The sequence below is a fragment of the Patagioenas fasciata genome, chromosome 13 (genome assembly GCF_037038585.1).
Source record: "Patagioenas fasciata isolate bPatFas1 chromosome 13, bPatFas1.hap1, whole genome shotgun sequence".
In the NCBI taxonomy this organism is placed as follows: Eukaryota; Metazoa; Chordata; class Aves; order Columbiformes; family Columbidae; genus Patagioenas; species Patagioenas fasciata.
In genome coordinates, this window is record NC_092532.1 from 15,831,147 (window position 1) to 15,852,350 (window position 21,204).

Genomic DNA, 21,204 nt, shown 5'->3' on the forward strand with positions numbered 1-21,204 from the left:
ATGGTAAACAGTTTGTGCACAGCAACCCCGACCTGTCAGATTTATCTGGGAACATGTAGGAACTGGGTTGATTATACACCAATGCGAAGCTGTGAATATACAGAAAAAGCTACTTCTCATTTGTTTTTCATATTGAAAGACAAAGGAGAGGGATTTGCATGACACAAACCACCTGGGGTCCCTTGTTCTAGCTGATGTGTTGTGGAGTCCATTCCAAATATGGGTCCCAAGCCTGGAACTTGCAGGTTTTAGGAAAAAATGGTGTTGATTTTCCTTCTGCTGTTCCTGTAGTAGCTACTGTAGTGGGATAAGTATCTTTTTAGGATGTGTCTACCCAGCTGTAGTAGCTCCTTTCTGTGAATAAGTATCTTTTATGGTGTGACTACCCAGCTATAGCAACACGTCTGCTCTGTACAGTACATTTTTTCATTTTTGAAGGAGAGATGCAGTAAGAATTTGAGGGAGAAGCAGAAGGTTAGAGTTGTTGGCACAGTCTCTCTCTAATTTAGCCCTGTTTTAGCCTAGAATGTTAACATTTCTGCTGCCTGTATAGAGAGTAGGGAAGTCTGAAGTTGTATCGGAGAGATATCGACCATCCCGCCTGTTGGTCTGTGCCTTCTGGCACACCAGTTCCCCGAGGAGTCTCCAGCCTCTCCATAACGACTCTCACTGGCACAATAACTTCTGCCCTGCCACATCAGGGCCCTGCTCATGGGGCAGAGGTAGGAACAGTGGGAAGGACTGTAAGAGGAGGCACTTTCCAAACCTGGAGGCAGGACACACAACAGGCAGGCAAGTAGTACAGTGACCAGACCTCTAACTCCTCTTTGTCACCCTATGTGAACATAATGAGATTCACACATCTGCAGCTGTGGAGGTCATGAGGAGTAAAAAGCTGTCGCAAAAGAAGTCAAGCTACAGCCACCAACCTTTTAGAAATACATTTACAGCACAGAAATGGGAAACATAACAAAACAAAATATACTTTATTAAAATTAAGCATGTTAGCACCTCAGTGTAACCTGGAGAAGTGGAAGAGTCCAGCAGTTAACCAGTCCAGCAGGCCGAATGGCTGAACGTCCTGAAGTGCATTCCAATGGTAGAAAAAGTACCACGACTATGAGGACACGCACGTTCTCAAGAAGCTAGGGCATGCAACCGGTCTATCCGTGAGGAGAGACGTTGTGCTGCCTATTGTCTATTGCCTATATAGATCTGCTGGACCAATTATATATGTTAAATCAGATGGTGTAGCAGGTATCTGCTTTCCCTACAAAAAGAAAACACACAAACAAACCAACCCACAAACTGCAGCTTACTTGACTCGCAGGAAAATCAGTATACCACGAAGCTGAAGTTAACAGCTACGTATCAGGTTGGAGAAAATAAATTAAAATGAAATAATGGGAAATACTTAGTACATGAGTAGACCTGTATTATCCTTACGGTCGACCATCCAACTCAGCACACACATTAATAGAAAAATGACCCATGCATCACATAGCAGGCTGCGACAACCACTGCCGTTAGCTGAATGGGCTACATGATCAATAGATAAACCTCCAGCTACCAAATCCGACTGTGCCCTTTTGTTCGGTCATACAGAGCATCAAAACAGACAATTGTAAAGCTACGTTAGCCAGTGTTACAAAGATTACAATATTTTCAAACTAAAGATACTTTTTACATTTAGAAAATACTTCTATAAAATTTAGTAAAACAGACATCCCGATCTCCCGAGTGTAACGCGCTCTGGTTACAGGAGGAAGATCTCACAGACCCAGCGGACAGCCAGGCACTCCTCCCTCGCACGTCGTTACGGGCACACTGTGGTGAACTGCCTCTTGTTCCCAACGTCCGTCGCTATTGAAGCTTTATCCCTCCCAAGTACACATCACCAGAGAGACGCAGGAGCACCAGATACCTTCCTCTTCCTCCTCAGTGCTGAGGTATCTGTTCCACCGGCTAAGCTGAAGTACATGCTCAGGCCAGCCTTGCTACCCTCGCTCCACCATCTTTCTAGCCAACGCTGATTTGGTTTCCTGTTCCTGACAGTGAGGGGCCTAATGCTGGCTAGAAACAGAAACTACACAATCATTCACACAGATTGGTTACAAGAGTCTTAAATCTCAGTTTAGAAGACGCAAGCACGTTTCAGTAAGGTCTTGCCTAATGTACAGATTATTAGTCATGCCAACTAGTTTAGGATTAAACAGCAAGAGTTTGCAACCACTGCAGATAAACTTGCTTTGCTTCTGTTTTGTCCCAGTTCTCTGAACGAAAGCCAAAGATTTAAATTCCTATGTGTTACAAAGCCTCCGTTTCATTAGAGGGAGTTCTTAAGCCAATGAGATAAACTACAACCGTCAAATGCCACTGGGTTCTTTGTACCAGATTGTAATCCTTACTAGTGTTGAGAGCAGAGACATCTGTAACAAATACATACTGCAGAGAAAGCAAAAACTACATAGTACAAGAGCACTCTTTAATCTGGGGATTCTTTCACACTAGAAACAGCAGTCTTTTATGGCATCAGTAATTTACTGAAGAAACACATCACCCTGAGAGGGTTTCTAAAGCTTTCCTTGTGCCTCTGCTAAGTGAGGCCAACCATGACATCGACGTTCATTCCTACGAAGGGTACAGTGCCAACCACGCTGTCAGACACGCCTTCTCCAGGGGGTAGTGTTGCTGCTACCTCACTTCACACAGAGAGAGTTTATTTGCTGAAAACTGATATTCTGCGTCCACTTCGTGGTGACATGGGTCCCACATACACCAAGAGAAGCGCTTTCTGCCGCTGCAGGCACAGAGAGGGGTCTGATGGGCCCAGCATGGATGGGATGCTGGTGGGCGCCCACAGTGCTAGCTCTGGGATAATGCTGGATTGGTAATGGGGCTTGGCATTGAGTTGGCAGCGGTCGCCCCATCTAGGCAGGAGAATCCAATGGTGATGGCTTGTCCAGCTGGGGGCTGGTTCGGTGGGGGCAGAAGGGTCCAGGCAGCCAGAGACAAGGGGCTGTGGGGCTGCAGTCCATCCCATCTCTGCTCTGTCCTGGCACCTCAGCGAGGGCAGCAGAGCCTCTGGGGTGGAGAGCCCTGTGCCCTGGTGTGCCGGGAATCCCCCCGGGCCGGGCCGGGCCAGGCCCCGGTGGCCCTCAGAGGCCGTGGCGCTTGCGGGTCCCGGCGGTGGCAGCGTGAAGCAGCCGGTCCTTCTCGCGGATCTCCTCCCGGAGCTGGGCCTCGGCCAGGCGCAGGCGGCGGATGCTGCCCTTCATCTCCTTCATCTTCACCTCCAGCAGCGCGATGATGTCGCGCTGCTCGTTCAGCTTCCTCAGCAGCTCCTCCGACGTGGTGCCCGACGACAGCGAGTACGAGTGGTCCGGGGGGCCGCCCTCCACCGGCACCTCCTCCCCCACCGCCGCCGCCGGTACCCTCCCGGGGCCAGGCGCAGCGGTTGCCCCGGCCCCGAGCTCCACCTGCACCGTCAGGTCGATCGGCTTCACGTCCTCGGCCGCGCCCCCTGCCGGGGCCTCGGCGGCGGCACCGGGGCCCTGCGCGGCGGCAGAGGCGGCGGCGGCGGCGGCAGCAGCAGCAGCGGAACGAGGGCGGCGGGCGGCGCGCTGCGCCTTGCGCTCGTTAACGCCGCGCAGAGGGAAGATAGTGGGGACCCGCACCAGGTAGGACTTGCGGCCGCCCTGGAAGTGCTCGCTGCAGACGCGGTGGCCTGTGGTGGGCTGGAAGGTGCTGAAGCAGCCGCTGACGCCCGCCCGGGAGACGTTCTTCAGCCAGAGCCGCCGCAGCTCCTCGTCCTTGGGGAACGTGTAGAAGTGCAGCGCCTTGTCGCGGTGCGAATTGTTGTAGCAGCCCGGCACGCAGCAGGTGAAGCCCGGCATGGCGGGGCGGCCTCCCCGGCGGGGAGGGACACCCCTGGGCGGCCCCGGCGGCGGGGAGAGCGGGCGCGGGGGGCCCCCACCGAACTACAGCTCCCACAAGGCCAACCGCGGCCTCTCGCCGCCCGCCAACGCCGCCCGCCGCGGCCGCACCGGAACTACGCGGCCCACGATGCACCGCGGCAACGGCGCCGCGCCGGAACTACCCGCCCCACACTGCGCTGCGCCCCCGCCCCACCGACTACCGCTCCCAGGGGCCGCCGCGGCGCCCCGCCCCCTCCGCAGACCACGCCCCCTCGGCAGGCGGGTCCCGCCTGCCTCCCCTCCCGTGAAGCACTGCGCGGCGATCTCGCGATAAGTGGTGCTGTCGCGAGGCGCGACCGTTACCTCGTCATGGCCGACAGCGGCCGGCGGGACCGCCGAAGGGCCCGGCGCAGCGACAGCCTCCGAGTGCTGGCTGCGGCCAAGGGCCGGGTGAGGGCGGGTGGGGTGGGGTGGGGAATGGGAGAACTGCTGTGGAGATCAGCCGTCCCCTGGCGCTCCCCTGGCGCTGTCTTCCCACTCGGTGTGAGGAAGCGAGACCCTCGGAGCAGGGACTGGGGACTGAAGGACGCTACCTCGTTCGCCTTCAAACGTGGAAAACGGGCTGAAACCCCTCAATTTCGTGCTTACCCAATAGCCATGGCTCTTACAGCCTTACATCACCTGGGTTGTCTTTTTCTGTTGTTTTCCCTTTTTGAGTTATTTTAGGTCAGGGCTATGAAGGAAGAAGGGCTGTGATTTCAAGTCCCTCAGGCTTTTGTCCGTGTTGAGAGTTGTTCTTTGAAACCCACCTCGATGATACACCGTTGTGAATTGCCTTCCACCCAGAAATGAAGTGCCAGCATTCTTAGAAAGCAGATATACACAATTTCTTTTTGGGAACTTGTGAAGTGTTTCATGTTAGCTACCTTAGAGTTTTATTAGAAGACAGATGATTAATGTTTTTGGTGCTAAGGTTAATCTTTAATGATGAAAATACATTTTTTTAATGGTATGTCTCTGATTTCTTTCTTTAGACTGTAGCTGATTCAGGAAAAGGGAATAATTCTGGCAGAAGCACCTTACTGAAACAGAGACCGACTGCGTGCCCTGATCATGGCAATGATACACCACGGCTTATGCTCAAGAGAATCATTCGGACACGTAAGTGTCTTTTTTTTCTCATGAAAACAAACCTTTAGGACAATATTTTGGTGTAGTTCATGGCAGGACGTGTTTTGTAGCATGTTATGCTGTTATGTGAAACAGAAATCCAGACCATTGTATAACCAAGTTATGTAAAAGAGGAGGAGGTCGCTGCGGTGGCAGCTGAGTAAGGTCATGCAATACAGACCAGGCCTTACATTGATGAAAACATGTTATTGAAAATCTTCTTCTCTTCTTCATCCTGGTGAGCAAGTGTCATTTTTGTGCTGCCTTTAGCTGTAGGATCATGTGTAAATTACAGACGCGGGTGCTGTTGCCACCCTCAGCTCAGCCGCAGTCTGTGCAACCCTGATGTTGCTATTTACCGCTGTTGGCTTTGTCAGTGTATGTGCAGCTTTCCTAAGAGTAGAACCCAAATAGTTTTCACCAGATCTTTATTTTAACCCGTCAATAAATATAATTTACAGAATGTAGTATAGCTTTGATACTCTGCTGCATTTGGCATTCTTGTTGGATTGAATTGTGGAAAGGAAATGTTTGGTCTGTTGGCAGAACCACAAGTTTCACCTCTGGTGCCTCAGATATCTCAACATGAAGCAGCAGAAGAAGCTCAACCGGAACTCCCATCTAAGAGGCCTTCAAGCATGTAAGCAATATTTGTGGGTTTTTTTTAACACAACCAGGTACAGCTGCAGTTCCTACTATGGGGTTGGGGAGCAGGATTTCTTTACTTCTGTTTCAGTGATCAGAATTGTGTTCTGTCAGATGAGATTTTCAGAAATACTTCTTCAGCATTAAGGGTTGCATGAGAATTGTTGGGACTGGGGGACTGAACAGTAAATACTGCAGGTTTGTGCTTAGTCCCCTTTCTTAAATGCAGACTTTTAGTATCTTTTTGCAATGGAACTGCTGGATACAATTAAGTCTCTTGGTGGAAAACTACTTTTCTTAGTTGTCTCTGACAGGCACTAAAATAGAAGTTCTTGCATCTCCCCAAGGCTGCAGGCTGTGTACTGATGATGCTGAGGTGTGATGAGTGACTGCTCTGCTGCTGCTGTGGCTTTTTATGGTGTAATTGCTTCTTGGTTGGTGTAGAGTGGTTTGGAGGTGAGGTTTGCTTGAGGCTCAGTTGCTTTTATTCATGTTTAGCTTTCATTAGTATTTTAAGTTAATGGGTCTGACTGAGAGGCTGAATTGTTTGTTTCCTTCCGCTTTGATATGAAACAGAGGAAAACCAGTAGTGGTGGCAAGTCTAAATTTGCTTTTGCCAGTTTTGTCACAACACCTGTGTATATTTTTGCTTACTGCAAAAGATACTCTTCTAAAGAATGTTGGTTTCCTTCATTTTGTCTTTATAGCTGAACTTTTTGTATTGACTATAAGCAACCTTAAACAGGTCATCTAAAATATTAGGAAAACTTCTGAACCGATGTTAGAGATCTTTCTAAGGTAGCTGAGAAGCTAAAGTCCTTTGTTAAAGGCCTGGTTTGTGTTGGTAGGGGGGAGTTGCAACTGCCAAACCTTGTTCCTGAGAGCACATCTGTTGCCACATTCCATATGACTAAGAAGAGAAAGAAACTCAGCATTTCTGAATTTGAGAGAGCAGCAGACAGACGACTTCCCCAGAACCAAGGTAAGGCTGCAGTCAAAAATTGCCTTGTTCAGCCCTCCATTTGCTGTCAATTGATTTCCATCTGCTGCAGTTTAGTTTTTTGTAACTTCTCAGCTGGGCAGTTGTACATTTGTCAGTAAGGCTGCAGTACCTTGTGCAAAGGGGATAGTGGAGAAGATAAAAGCCCCCACGATCAAATTTAAAACAAGCCTTTTTGAGTCAACTTACAGCCTCTGTCCTGACTATATGTGACTTGTTGAGTACTTTTCCATCTTGCTGCCCTTTGAGTTTTTAAGTGTCTCCAAAGGAAGCAATCCTTGTCTTGCCCTCAGTTCCAGAAACTTGAAGATAGAACAAGCGGCATACATTTTGTTGCAATTGTATCAAATAAGTTACAAAGCTCCTGTTGGAGTTGCAGTTTTCACCTTGGTTTACATGCCCTATTGGCAGTAGCAGCTAGGGTAGAATTCAGGGGTGGGATTCAGCCCTGAATTACAGACACATGTAGCTCAGCTCCAAATTACAGATGCTCTGTGCCTGTGTGTACGGCAGGTAATTGAAGTCCTCCTAGATTTTAGGGGAGATGCAGTCTGTGCAGTCTGGAGGGTGACTCAGCTCAAACTGAAGGAGATACCTACATTTGATTAATTGTCTTTGACAATAATGGGGGAACATAGACACCTCTGTTTGGGTATTTTAACCTGGAGCTGAATCCCACCCTGACTCATCTGTTGTTCAGACTGGGTATTAGGCTCGAGGAAGGACAAGTAGATTTTTCTGACGTGTTCTGATAAGATGTGAGCAGCTCTGTCAAAGCAGAGGGGACATGTTCTAGTGTTTTCTAGTATGAGCGTGATTATGTCACTGTTCTCTAGATCTGCTTTTGGAATTTTAGGACTGAGTAGAACAGGTTTGAGTTACAGTTTCACCAGCAATCTGTGGAGTAGCTATATGCATTTCTAGAGCTTCCAGATGCTTTAGTGTTTACGAGGCAAAGGGCTGCTGAAGGGTGGTCATGACTGAGGCCCTAGCCTATCTTCCTGTTAATGTGGTAAGGTAAATATTATTGAGTGTGTGAGGGCCTGTGCTATATTTAAATTACCCTTGGAATAACTGTTTTATAACCCTTTGAGAAATTTCTTACTAGAATTCTAACAGGCAGTTCTGGGACACAGATGGATGATCCATTGGAGTGTTCCCATAGCCTGTTGTGTAGAGGGTAATTTTTCAGCTAGTGTAATTTCACAGCTAATATGTGATCAACTTTTTCTAGCTCAGTCAACGTTGGACAACACTATTTTGGCTCGGTGAGTTTGAACTAAAATGTCTTAACTTCTGGCTGTCCTAACTATAGCTGCCTTGTTTCATCACCTGCAGTTGTGAAGAACTGTGCAGATACCCTGGTTCATTATTAGGACCTGTGTTAGTAGTAACACAATCATCTCCTATTCTGCTGGTGGAATCACATACCTTGTGATTTTCAGAAATTGTTGCTCTGCACTTTATGCCTTGGTTGATCTAGGTTGTATTGCTACTATTGCTCCTCTTTTTGCTTATCAGGATCATTCTGTTTTTCCCTCTGTTCTCATGCTTTCAACAATATCTAAGGTATATTGTGTACCTATTTATCTCTGCCTCTTAACTGACTCATGACATCAGTTGCATCTATGCAGTCTTTAGTGCAACTTTCCTGGACTTTAAAAGCTTTTCTGCTAGTCAAAGGACTTCTTTTCCTGTGTTGCCCATGTACTTTGCTAATGATCCTGGCCATGGATAGCAATTTATTTCACCTTTCTCTCTGCAGACCTTGCCTGTGATCCCATGTGAAGGTGATTCATAGGGCTGCATGCTGTACTTCCTATCTCTGAACCCGCTTTTTGATTTACCTGCCTAGAGAGAGGGATGGAGGTAGCTGAGCATGGCCAATCTCTTTAGGGTGTGAAATATGTACATTGAGGTACATCTTTTCTCATACTTTCCATGTTTCTGCCTTGGCTCCGATTTCAAAAAGTTACAGTGTGTTGGTAGCTGTACTTTGCTGTGAATACTGATACTATAACCGGCTTCTCAGACTTGCCTTGAAGTCCTCCTGCCACCCTGCTGTTATCTAGAGGACGTCTTTACTCTCAAACGTTTTTTCCCCTTTTGGTTTTTTGTTTTTTTTTTTTTTTTTTTTTTAATTTGTGAACTTTTTATGAAATGTATAGTTGCAGCCATCTTGAGGTAGAAGGCTGTAAAACTGTCTGTTTCCTGATCTTTTTGGTACATATCCTGATGTTAGGTGATATCATGAAATTAAACTGTGTGTTTAAAGTAGACTGGCATGTAATCTTGTTTTTTTGAGGGAAATTCCTCCCAACTAAGGGATTTGGGAAATGTCTTGCTGTTAGTGGCACCACATTTGTAATCTGATGGTAAAAGGGGAGTGTGTAAATTTGCAAAATTATTTTTTCCCTCCTCTTTTTACAGATCTCTTCGTATGTCTCTTGGTTCCCTGGTCCTACCAGACAGTGTTGAAAAGAGAGGCTTACTCCGGAGGCCAAAGAATCACAAACCTATTGATATGGAAGCTTTTGAAGGCGGAGTGGAACAGAACATGCTCAACAGAAAAGGTGGGTTTTAGAAGCAGTTACTGAAGTGTGGTCTGTATTTTAGGATTTAAAGGCTAGTAGCGCATTCACAGAAATCCAGTGTAACTTGGGGAGCAAGATTAGAATGAAGCTGTACATCTGTAGGTGCTTTGATTCTATATACTTAAATATGTGCTCCACCAAGTTTAGTGACTTATATCACAGGAATCATCTGGGATCATGTTCAGAACTGTGGGTACTGGGGAGATGGTTTAGGAGAGAAAATTAAGGATACTGAAGTGTGGTGATACAGTTTCAGTGTTTGATCTGTGGAGGGTGAATAAAATTTGGTTGAATTACTTAAATTTTGAATTATATAAGTCCTGGTAATAAATGTGTATCCCTATGACCTTGAACGGTTTTTCACATAAACCTCGTTTTGAAACTCTTAAACAGCAGAAAACTATCTTGTGGACTCACCAACAGCATCTGGGATTGGAACAGCCATGCAGACAAGTGATGCAGAAATCATGCTGAGTAACACAGAGCTCTTTGTTCAGCCTCAGTTTGAACAGAACCAAAATAAGCTTTCTGCTCTTGAACTACAGCTATCAAATTCGAAAACTTCAGCACAGAGAAGTGAGATCTCTGCAGCTCAGGAGGAAGCAAGGCCAGTGGGCCTGGTATCCAGTGTGGGCACAAATGAGGGAAGGACTGAAGAATACTCTGAGAAAGACTTAATTCTTGATCGTGAGCATGTTGACAGAACAACTCATGTATCTCCAAAACCACCTGCAAACCAGCAAGAAGATAAGCAAGATCATTCCCAGCAGAGTAACCCAATGGAACAGCTTTTTGATTCAGAAGAGGTGGTGGTTGGTGGTGAGTACTATGGGTTAGGACTTGGGTCATAGCAGGTATTATCAGAAATCATGTCATGGTTGGGGTTGGAGACACCTCTAGAGGTCATTTTCTCCAACCCCCCTGCTCACGCAGGACAAACTGTTCTAGGTGGCTGTGTCCAAGCAGCTTTTAGTTGTCTCCAAGGACAGAGACTGCAAACTCTGGGCAACCTGTTCTAGTGCTCAATCACTCTCGCAGTGGAAAAGTGTCTCCCAATGTTAAGGCAGAGCCTCCTGTGTTGTAGTCTGTACCTGTCACCTTATGTGCTGACACTGGTGGTACTCTTTAGTCTTTACCTTAGCTCTGTCTGCTTTGCAAATATTGATGAGAACCCCCTGAGTCTTCCCTTTTCCAAGCTGAACCATCCCAGCTTTTTCAGCCTTTCTTCCTAGGAAAAATGCTCCAGTCCCTTAGTTGTCCTGGTGGCCCTTTGCAGGACTGTATGTCCACCTCTGTTGTCCTGGGAAGCCCAGAAGTGGACACTGTAAGTTGGTCTCAAATGTGGCAAGATCAGGACAGAATGAGTTAGGAGTCTCAGAAGGTTACCAGTCCAGAGCTTTACCCTGGTAAGGTCACAGCTAAGCATTTTCCTGTCTCCAGGGTCTTAAAAATCCCTTGGACAGATGTGGTCACCTCTCTGGTCTCTCTGTACCGATGCTTCACAAGTCTTGTCCCTTGCCAGTGCTTCTGTGGTGCTGGTATCTCTTCTGCTTTCATTTCCCTGTGAATACCTTGTCCTGGTTTTCTAAATGGGAACACATTTTCTTCATGTTGCATAGACTGGGCCCCAGGGCATGGTTGTAACCCAAAAATTTTCTGCTTAGCAACCCAGGGGCAGCTAGCCAGGACATGACATGCTGTAGTAAATAGCTTTGTGCAGTTCTTCATGGGAAGTGTAGGGAGTTTTGACTGAAGTATGCACAGCTGATGTTTCTTTTACATTTAGTCTGTTTTACGATCCTTTGTCAAAAGGACCACAGAAATGGTATTTAAAGAATGGGTGGTATATTCAGTACTGCTCAAACCAGAAGAGAAGTTCTTGCCATGGAATACTTAGAAATTAATTGTTGCCTTGTGGACTGTTGTACCGTACTCTTCTTCTGGAGGCTTGTCTGTGGCAGACTTGGGATTGAATCAAGAGAAAGGAAGAGGAGAGGGAGTGAGAGCATATCTTAAAAGATGCTGGAGTTTGGGAGACATTGATGTAAAAAGTTAATGGTTCAGTAGTTATGCTGTTTTACCAAAGGTACCTGATGCCAGTGTTGCTCCTCAGTGTGAACTGAAAAATACTTGCAAGGACTTCTCCAACTGGTTCCCAAGGTGCAGTGTGAACTGTTTTCAGTAAAGGAAGAGCATTTTCTTCTGGGCAATCCTCTCTGTTTGGCTGGTTCTTCACTTATCCATAAGCTAAAAGAAAGTTTAAAAAGATACTGGAGGTACATTAATGCTCTCAATTTCTAGTTGTTAATAGATGGAGCTCCTCTGTCATCCAGAAGTTTAAGCAAATGTTTGGCATCCCCTGTCACTTTAAAGCCTGAGAGATCTGTCAGTATGTCTTTGAGAGAAGCTGTGTCCCATATAATTGAAGACCTAGATGTAGGCAAGACAGAAGAAGAGAGAGCTGATGCAGTGAACAAAGTGGAGCAGGAGATTTACAGAGAGGGTAAGAAGTGCTTTTAGTGTGGCAAGGAAATGGAGTACTCAGATCTGATGAAAACCAAGAGTGTTTCAGGTGACTTACAGAGCAAAATAAGACTTCATTGTGCAGTAGATACTGGAGATAATTTAATTCAAGTCGAATCAGAGACACTGTGAGCATTTCCAGACAAGCTTTCTAAAAGCAGGCTGCGACTTGCTCATGTGCTTTCTTGTCAGTCTTTGTCTTATTCACAGTGAATGCAAATAGAATAAATTTTTATAGTTTTCACAGGTTCGTAGTACTGCCCATCTTCCCATAGTAAAGATGAATAGTTCCATCTTGGTGAGTGATATGCTTGGCTAATCTTTTTTTTTTTTTGCTTGTGTACTTTTTAATATTTTACTATATTTAAGCCATCTTGGCCATTATCTTTCTCCAGTATAAACCAGCATCTTTTAAGACAAGGACCTGAAGACTGCCCTCCCTTAAATAATAAGGATTGTTACTAGAAGGCTGGGCCATAATACTACCTCCTTGTTCTTGGAAGAGAGCAAGTAATGCAAGTTACCTGCTTTCACAAGCACATTCTTGCTTTTCTCTGAAATCGTTTTGCCTTCGAATAAGACCGTAAAAACTCTGCACAAATACTGAGGTTGGCAAGAGCTATCCAGTTGTTACATAAAGCTCTGGGTATGAGTGGACGCAAATTCTTCTCTTTTGTTGAATTGCATCTTTCAGAGTACAGTTTAGGATCAGTTTTAAGTCTTTCCTATTGTTCCTTTGACAGTGTCAGGAAATGACAGAAGACCGTGGCCATGCATTTAGCTTTCTCTGGGCTTAATTACCTGTCTGAAGTTCCATATGAATTGCCTTACAGCAGTATGGAAACTGAACAGTCTATAACACCAACAGTTCTGTTATTAGAATTTTAAACTGAATCCTTGTAGTGCCCATAAGTAATTGCTTGCACATACCAGGTATATCAGCAAAATTAGTTATGTTGCCTTTTTAGCATAATAATACAGCCTTTTGTTTTGAACAGTTCTTTCAGAGTAGTTAATTAAGGTAGCAGATATTCTGCGCCTCCAAATTTACAGTTACATAAGGTTGGCAACCTTTTATCTTTCTTGATACTTTTATCCTGTTATATTGTCACTGGAGTGTGCCTGGGGAGCATGAGGTCTAAATGGGATGTGATTCTTGAGACTGATGAAAATCACCTCAGAATTGTTACAGTTCTGTGAACACCAGCTCAAAGCTTGGGGGATGGTCAGAAAAACAAATAATGTGTAAAAATTAATATGAAAGAAAGAGATGACAATCATCATTGTGCCACTACAGAAATTGTCATGCTCACTTTTTGAATATTGTGTGTAGTTCTAACCTCTCCATCTCTAAATAGATTTAACAGAACTAGAGAAGATGCAGAGAAAAAGTTTTACCATTAACAATAATCAAATATATTGCGCAGTTTCTGTATGGTGAATGACTAAATATAAGGACTGCTCAGCCTGGAGAAAAGGCGATTGCTGTGGAAGTGAAAGATAAGTTTAAAAAGAAAAGCCTTGAGCAGCATGGAGGAGATGATTCGGCAAACAAATTGAAACAAACAACTCCCTGATTTGTCAGTGTGGAAACTGGGGAGGAGCAACTGGCACTGACAGCTGGCAGGTTGTATCAAACTGCAGGAGGTACTGCTGCTGGCAACAGGTGATGAAATCAGTAAAAATTAAGACTTGGATGTATCAATAGCGTCTGGTAATTCACTGTTAAAGCACTGTATCCCAGCAGGGATCCAGTGGTGGTGGGAGATTCACTGATGCCTGCCTGCCTTAGCCAGTCTTTAGGTAGAACTGAGCTTTTGCCTTCTCCCCGCGTAGCTATTTAATATTTCCCTTAACTTTAGGCAAGATTTTGCCCTGTGTTGGTGTAGGGAGCCCAGCATTCTGGTTAGTGAGGTTGATATTACTGCTTTTTGTACCACCTTTGGCCAGAATTCCTTGTCTCCTTCACTGAGAAATTGGGCTACCAAGGCTGTGACGCTTGTACTCTTGAGTGTGAAAACTCTCAGTCACTGGACTGGGTAGTAAAAATCCACTTCTGCGGCTTCTATTTCTGGGTTCAGCTGAGGTTTCCAAACACTTCAGCGAGTGACAGTACTAGTAGAGTTTGCAGTAAGATTTCTCCAAATAATTACCTATGTGGGTTTCAGAGATATATGGTAACAGATGTGGACTATGTAGCAAAAAGGAGCACTTAAATACTCTTTAGAGGCTTGTCTGTGGTGGTTAAAACCACTGCTAGGTGCTCTCCTCTTTGTAGTGCGATGTATCTCTTCCAAGATAGTTTATTCAGGAAAAACTGAGGAGATGGGGAGGAGCAGAATCTGAGCACAAACTCCAAGCCTTGTTAGGCTTAAAGGAAAAAAAAATTGGTCTTTCACATGATCACTAAGTGAGAGCAGAGGTAGAGATGGCAGAGCTGGGAGAGCTCTGCTTTCTGTAGGTTGATTTCCTTCCGTAATTGGGATTTGACCTGCACCCTAATTAGGTTGCTGTAGAGCAAACACCAGAAAAACTGTGCGTTTCTTAGCTGTAAACTTTTGGAAGAGAACTGCATCTGCTTCCCTTATGGCCATTGCTGAATTTACTTACCAGGAATAAATTTTAGCAGTTGTTTAACTGTATGCTGGTGGTCAATTGGGGGTTTTTTGTAGGTAAGATTGATGACAGAATTTCCTATTTCAGCTGCAGAACATCTTGAAAATAGTGGATATTCTGAACATTTGAAGAAGAAACTGACTGAAAAAGCAGAATCACAGATAACTACGGCACAGGATGCAAGAGTGGAAACAGAAATGGCCCTGTCGGAAGATGATGGCATAGCAGAAGGCAGCGTTGGACACCAAGGCTCTCCTGAAGCTGGTGAGGACAATCCCCAGTACTGAAAACTATCTGTAATGCCAGAACCTCTCAAGCTGCGTTATTGGCATCATTGCTGGGGGAGAGACCTGTTAACTCTCTTTGTATTCTGGAATCTGGGCTGATTCTGGGGAAGTATTGGACTAATTTTGGCATTTTAAGCTGGAAGACTGCATTCTGCTCAAATGCAAACCAAAACTGCATTGACAACGGTGTTTACAAATAATTGTAGAAGGTATCTCTAATTAAAATTCACTAGTGAAAGTTCTAGAGTTGGGCCATGATTGAGAGACTTTGGAGACTTCTGAGTGTCTTGGCAAGTCAGGATCTCCCAAGTTACTTTTCCTGAATTGCTGGGTCTGCTGTGTTCAACATGCTGCACTAAGGCTTTGGTAAGACTTTTGCAATAAAAGTTCTCATGGAAGGAAGCTCATTTATAAGGAGCTCAAATAAAAATTTCATTCAAATATCAGGGTCTTTTCTACCTGACCAAGTGCTGTTTGTTTGTTTGGTTTTTTTTTTTGTGTGACCTCTGCACACCTAGATGGAGCACAGGGAGAAGCTGAGGATTCATCAGTATGTTAGCTTGTGTAGCTTAGTGTGTTGATGCCCTAATTCTTGAAGGCAGTAATATAATAGGTGGCAACATGGTCAGGAGTGGAAAGTTGGGTTTCATTCTTACGAATGCTCTGAAATTTTTACTTTCCTACTTGTTCCAGTGATGTATTTTTCCTGTTTTGGTAATCTAGAACATGATATTACCAGAGGTGTTGAAGCTGAAAGTCTGGGCAGGCGTTTCCATGCTATTTCCTCCCCTGAAAAATCTGGCATGAAGCTGTTAAAAGCAGCTGTTGAACAAGCAGATGAAGACCAGGCTGTCATGGCAGAATGGGATGATCCAGAAAAAGAGCCTACCGAGTATGAAGCTGAAGACCCTGAGAGTGAAGGTAAGAAAACTATTGCAGCAGTAGCAGGAGGTATTTTTCCCTGCTGTTTCTCAATAGATTAAGGAACAACATAGGTTAATAACGTGATTAACAGTTTAGTCCATCAGATAGTCCAGGGGAAGCTGTTGGCTGCTGTTCCTAAGACAAGATTGTTACAGGCTTATCTGGTGTTTCAGGGACCTAGATCATCTTTACTTTTTGAGATGAAGGTAATGGAAGTGCACAGACAGAACTGAGTGCAGAGTAGTTTTATACACTGACATAAGGATATCTTCCATTTTATTCTTCTTTCCTTCCTGACTCCTAACTTCATGCTGACTTTTAATGTCTTAGCATTGGACTGCTATTTCCACAGCCATTTATGTGACTCCAGACTTCAAACCTACTTTAGAACCCTGTATTTTGTACGTATAGTTACAAATTTCCTTTCCATTTAACTAAAAGGGTAAGTTGGCTTTCCAGAAAGCTGAGAGGAAGTGTCCATTTCTAAACAGTTTTTCAGACACTGCATCAGTTGGCTCTGTTGTCCCTCTGTTGCCTTTTGGAAGAACACGCATCAGAGTTCTCTTCAGTCAAGGCCACATTTGAGAATGCCTGGAGTGTTTATTAGTGATGTCTTTTGGAACTGGTCTAAAATCTTTTGAAATACAATACACCCTGAAATCAAAAACTAAGCAAAGGACATCCTGAAAGAATCCAGTTGCCAGGATTTGAGGCGTTGTGGGGAAATACAGCCGTAATGAGAATATCAGTACCTGTGTGGAAGGCACGAAGGCTACGGTTGAACTGGTACACTTTTGCTACAAGGAGAGCTGTAGGTGGTTTTAGGCTGTCTACAATACTGTCAATATGCTTATCTTTAACGCGACTGTATGAAGAGATGGAAAAACCTTGACAAAAAGATCTGATGGGGTGGAACAGTGAGAGTAGCATCTTAGAAAATTAAGCAGGGGAGTGACAGGAGGAAAGCTGCCAGCCTGTGTTGCAGGAGGTGGGGTGGATGGAAATGCCGTAGGCAGCAGATGTGCTGGTTCAGGGTGTCACGGAGCCTCAGCCCAAGCACAGGCAGTGTAGCTCTGGACCAGATGTGTGGACAGCTGGCCAGGCTTCTGTCTGCTGCAGCAGCCCTGCTGGCTGCAGGAACTCTGAAAAGAGAGTTCTGTTCCTCAGGCACTGTTTTCCCCCAGAGGTTTCCATGAAGACACCTGTGTTTGTCCATGCTGCAGCTGATAAGCCAGTGCTGTCAATTCCATGTTCTGCAAAACCTGCTGCTCTCAAGGGGGCAACTCCATGTTCTGCAAAACCTGCTACTCCTAAGGGGACAACTCCACGTTCTGCAAAATGTGCTGCTCCCAAGTAAGTATAAGGCACCTTCAGCAGTGGCCTGGTAGGGGAGTGCCTGGGGGCTTTAAGTACCAGGGAGAGAGAGGGGAATGTCTGAATACTAATTGCTCTGTAGAGAGTGCTGGTCCTCGTTGGCAAAAGAGGTCCTGGTATTTGGATGCATGTTCTTCATAGGAATTTCTCGACATTAATAGATTCACAGATTTTCAGGCTTTCGAGCTGTGCTAACAGATTATCATAATTACAGGTTCAGAGCCTTGATTACAGGAAGTTGTTGCACAAGAAGTGCATTGGGTTGTTTGTACCGTGTGCAATAGTGTCTGGTTGAGTGTCTGTTTGCCTCCTGAGATAGCAATGCTCAGGTGAAAAGCCTGAGGAGTACTCTAGAGTATGTAGTGGAGCAATATCTATGTGAAAGCCACAGTTAAGGCATTCTGCTATAAAATAATGTCTTAATACCTGTGTGATTCTATTGTGGTCAACTATATTAAAGCCACAGAGCTATTCATTTAGAAACACCAAAGTCTCAGAGTCACTAAACTTGAGTTGTTGACCTGATCCTGTGAACTGAACATTCATATATAATAATTTACAAATGGATAAACTGAGGCACACAAACAGTAACCAAGATGACATAAATCACAACTGGATATTTGTCCCACTACTACGTGTACTTCATTTCTGGGGCTGATCTCCTCCAGCCTCTGAGTTTCTGACAGAGAAACATGCAGGTGGGCTAGAGAGAGAATCAAATGGTACATGCAGTCTCTCTGTGAGTTTTTCACGTGTTAGATGGAGATTCCAGGTCTTTACTGTTGTTTTCTACTTGTGTACTGAGTGTATCCAGGGATTCACTTTTTCATGTTACAGTTTTTCCTTTATAGAATGGAAACCAGTTGTTATTTCCTTTGGGTCTTATGGTCTTTGTTTGAGGAGGAGAAAAAACAAAACAAACAGTCACACAAAACGCCACTAAACAAAATGTTTGGAGTAGTGTAAAAGTGTACCTGGGAGAGGTGGGCTGTGGATGCTTCAAACTTTGTGCACTCCTGAAGAGTGAAAACTACAGGGATACAGTGAAAACTGTATTTCTGTGTTGGAGGGAACTATAGTTTGACTATTAAACTGGATGTTGTGGGCATGAGGGTTTTGAAGAATTGGGAGGGAGAAAGAATTAAGAGCTCGAGGTAGTTCTTACCCCTTCCAGTTCGCCATAAGGTTGGCCCAAACTCAGCCTGGTGTTCTCTTCTTCTCCCCTGTATTTGTTCATTTGATGTGTGAATTTTCAATTTCCCTCAAAGGTCTCCCTTGCAGCCACTGCGGGCCAAGCCAGTGAGGAGGAAAACAAGTGAGGCTGAAGTATCAAGCAGTTTGATAAAGCAGATATTTAGCCATTATGTGAAAATGCCAGTGGCCAGAGATGCCTACAAAATTGTTGAAAAATGGTAAGCAGCAAAAAAAAATGCCCCTCTTCCTGCTTTTTTTCAGTCTTGTTTTCTTTCTTTTCTCTCCTGAAATATGAAGCCTCAAGCTGACAGCCCTCCGTGTTCAGCTGGGGAGAGTCACGGGATGTTTGATTAAAATGAGGACAGAGATATGCTAGGCACTTTTGGCAGCAGTGTGGGTATCTGTGACCAATGTGACCTTGAAGGAGCATCTGAGTTTTATCTCAGCCAGTACAAATTGCACCATTCACGATGTCTCCGTTGTTAGAATTCTCTGTGAGCAGGGGGCTCTGGAGAACAGTTATTTTGCTGGGCAAGGTGAAGGTGTTCCAGCTGTGCAGTGTTACATCTGAATCCAGGTTTGTCAGCTTTTTGAATCTGTAGACCATGTTACCTTCATGAGTAAAATCTGTGGATTGTTTGAACAGTGCCACTGGAAGAGCTGATGGCCTAATCCTTGGTGCTGATTTTTCACTGGTCTTAACCCCTGTTCTTGCACGTGTGGGAAGTTTGGGAAAGATCTTGTAAGATGTGCAGCTGTTTCACAGCTGTCTTGGCTGTGAAGTTCCAGGGGAGCCTCTGATGAGAAGCCAGACTTTGTTCATGGGCCAGGGAGTTTTCTCCCCCAGTTTTCCCCGGCAGGCTGTGACCCGCGCAGCGAGCAGCTCTTGTTCAACTTGCCCCAGAGAAGCGGCTGAGTAGCTGGTGTTCACACACTCCACAGCCTGATTTTATTTCTCTTCTCAATCCTCCTTTAGCTCCCAGAGATACTTCAAGCAGCTAAGCGATGATCTGGAAGTTTACAGCAGCCATGCAGGGAGGAAGACCGTGGAGATGGCTGACCTGGAAATCCTCATGAGAAGGTAAAGGGAAGGTTATTATTCCACTCGTAGGAGTGTTTGGTGGTGCTTTGATAGCCTGGCAATACTGTTGTTGCCGGGATGTGCACTAGCAGTATTTCCACAGCAAGTGTGGTGTCTTGTGATTTACACTGTGTGATGCCACTGGGCCTCCTGTCCCAGGAGGGCCTTTGTAGACATGGGGTTTTATACTCCACGATGAAGGTGGTGGAGGGGCAACAGGAAGTAGCAAGGGGTTGTCAGCACAGAAGTCATCTGAGGAACAAGTAGCAAGAGGAGGGGGATGTGTGCAAGGGTGAAGCAGTTATGGCTTGGAAACGAGTCGTGTGAGTAGAAAAAGCAGAGTAAGTGAGAGGCTGGGCTGCGCTGTTTGCTGGATTAACTGTTCTCAGAGCCTCTCCACTGCTGCTCTTCCCTGGAGGCTCCTTCAGCTGCCCAATCTCATGCCTGAATTTACTTTGTTCTGTGAGCGAAACACAAGGGATTTGTTCTTGGCTTGGGATCCCTCTGTAAATTTCTGTGGGGACTGAAACAAATTAATCACTCCTCATTTAAAGTTATTATTACATGTCATTATTGCTTATCTCCACTGGAAGAGTTTCATTTCATCTGATTAAAGGCTTTGATTTTATGTGGGCCTGTGTAGATGGAGGTGGTGCTGCTGCTTAAAAAGAATAATCTGTTGCTATTCTGGTTCAGAAATTTTCATTTTCTCACCTGAAATTAATATGAACAGGCTGAGAGGTGTGATGGTTTGGTTGGCCAGGTTTGAGGATTCTGTACACTTGTTACTTTACCTTTTTCTAGATGTCTTTATGCCTTTCCACTGCCTCATACAAGGACCAGGAATTGTTGTTGGTCTATAAATAAGAACAGTATTTCTGTTCTTTCCACAAGGAAAGCATGTATGGAGCTGCTCTGCAGTAACCACTCCTCTTGCTCTGCTTCTGTGTACCTGAGGCCTGGTGCCTGCACTCTGTGCAGGATCTGGTGTATTGCCTGACACAGCTGCCTGCAAATACAAGTCTGTAGCTTCTTTGTCACAAGCAGCCACAGCATTTCAGCGATTAAATGTAAAAATGTCTCTGTGAGAAAACTTAAGTTTTTAAAGTGGAAACACTTTTCACTAATAACTTTTTCTTCTCTGCTCTCCTCTTTTTGAACAAAGACAAGGGCTGGTGACAGACAAGATGCCGTTGCATGTGCTGATAGAACGTTACCTCCCTCTGGAGTACAGGAAGCTCCTGATTCCGGTGGCTGTGAGTGGAAACAAAGTGATCCCCTGCAAATGACTGTGCCCTCCTGGCTGTGAAGACGTCTGGCTGCAGGTTGCTCTGTGTGTTGTTTTCCACCAGTGACCAGTGGGGCACTGAATGGTCACTGTTCTCTAGAACTGATGCAGGTTGTGCTGTGGCTATTGTGCCAGCCTGCTGGATCTTACCCTTATTACAAATAATTTTACTGTTATGAATTTTTTTTGATACCTTGAATACTTATACAGTTCTGATAAATAAAATATTATGTGTATTCTGCATTATACAAATGCTGCTTATTCCAGTGAGCTGAAAGGCTGCTGCACTGTGTCATTCAAAATGTTCCTTATAGACATTTAGATGTGCTGATGCTCTTCCTACTAATGAGTTGTTTGCTTAAAGGAGAAAAGTTACGGACTGCCTCATGCAGCTGTGTGTTTTTTCTAGAGCAGGGGCTTTCGAACTTGGAGTTTGTCCCCGTTTGCAAGTGTAGTCCCCTGTGTCAAGAGTAGATCATAATCCTGTCTGTGACCACAGCTGCTTACTGATGTAAATTGAAACAGGAAAATATACTTTGTTTACATTGTATCTCTCATGGGAAATGAGTAAGCAATAACTTAAGACCATTT

The 21,204-nt window shown here is 45.0% G+C and overlaps 2 protein-coding genes across 2 annotated transcripts; one reads left to right on the forward strand and one right to left on the reverse strand.

Annotated features, from left to right (window-relative positions):
- Positions 1-958: 958 nt before the first annotated feature.
- On the reverse strand, positions 959-3,896 carry THAP11 (THAP domain containing 11). The gene has a single exon (XM_065848111.2). The coding sequence runs from the start codon at positions 3,894-3,896 to the stop codon at positions 3,159-3,161; it is 738 nt and encodes a 245-aa protein (XP_065704183.1). The 3' UTR covers positions 959-3,158.
- A 143-nt stretch (positions 3,897-4,039) lies between these two features.
- Positions 4,040-21,163, forward strand: CENPT (centromere protein T). The gene is given in 15 exon segments (XM_071814267.1): positions 4,040-4,367; positions 4,952-5,078; positions 5,634-5,727; positions 6,581-6,714; positions 7,967-8,000; positions 9,163-9,305; positions 9,720-10,142; positions 11,628-11,652; positions 11,654-11,829; positions 14,553-14,729; positions 15,476-15,673; positions 16,861-17,029; positions 18,319-18,462; positions 19,221-19,325; positions 20,491-21,163. Coding segments are annotated over 15 exon segments (2,154 nt in total). The 5' UTR covers positions 4,040-4,286; the 3' UTR covers positions 20,615-21,163.
- The last annotated feature ends 41 nt before the right edge of the window (positions 21,164-21,204 follow it).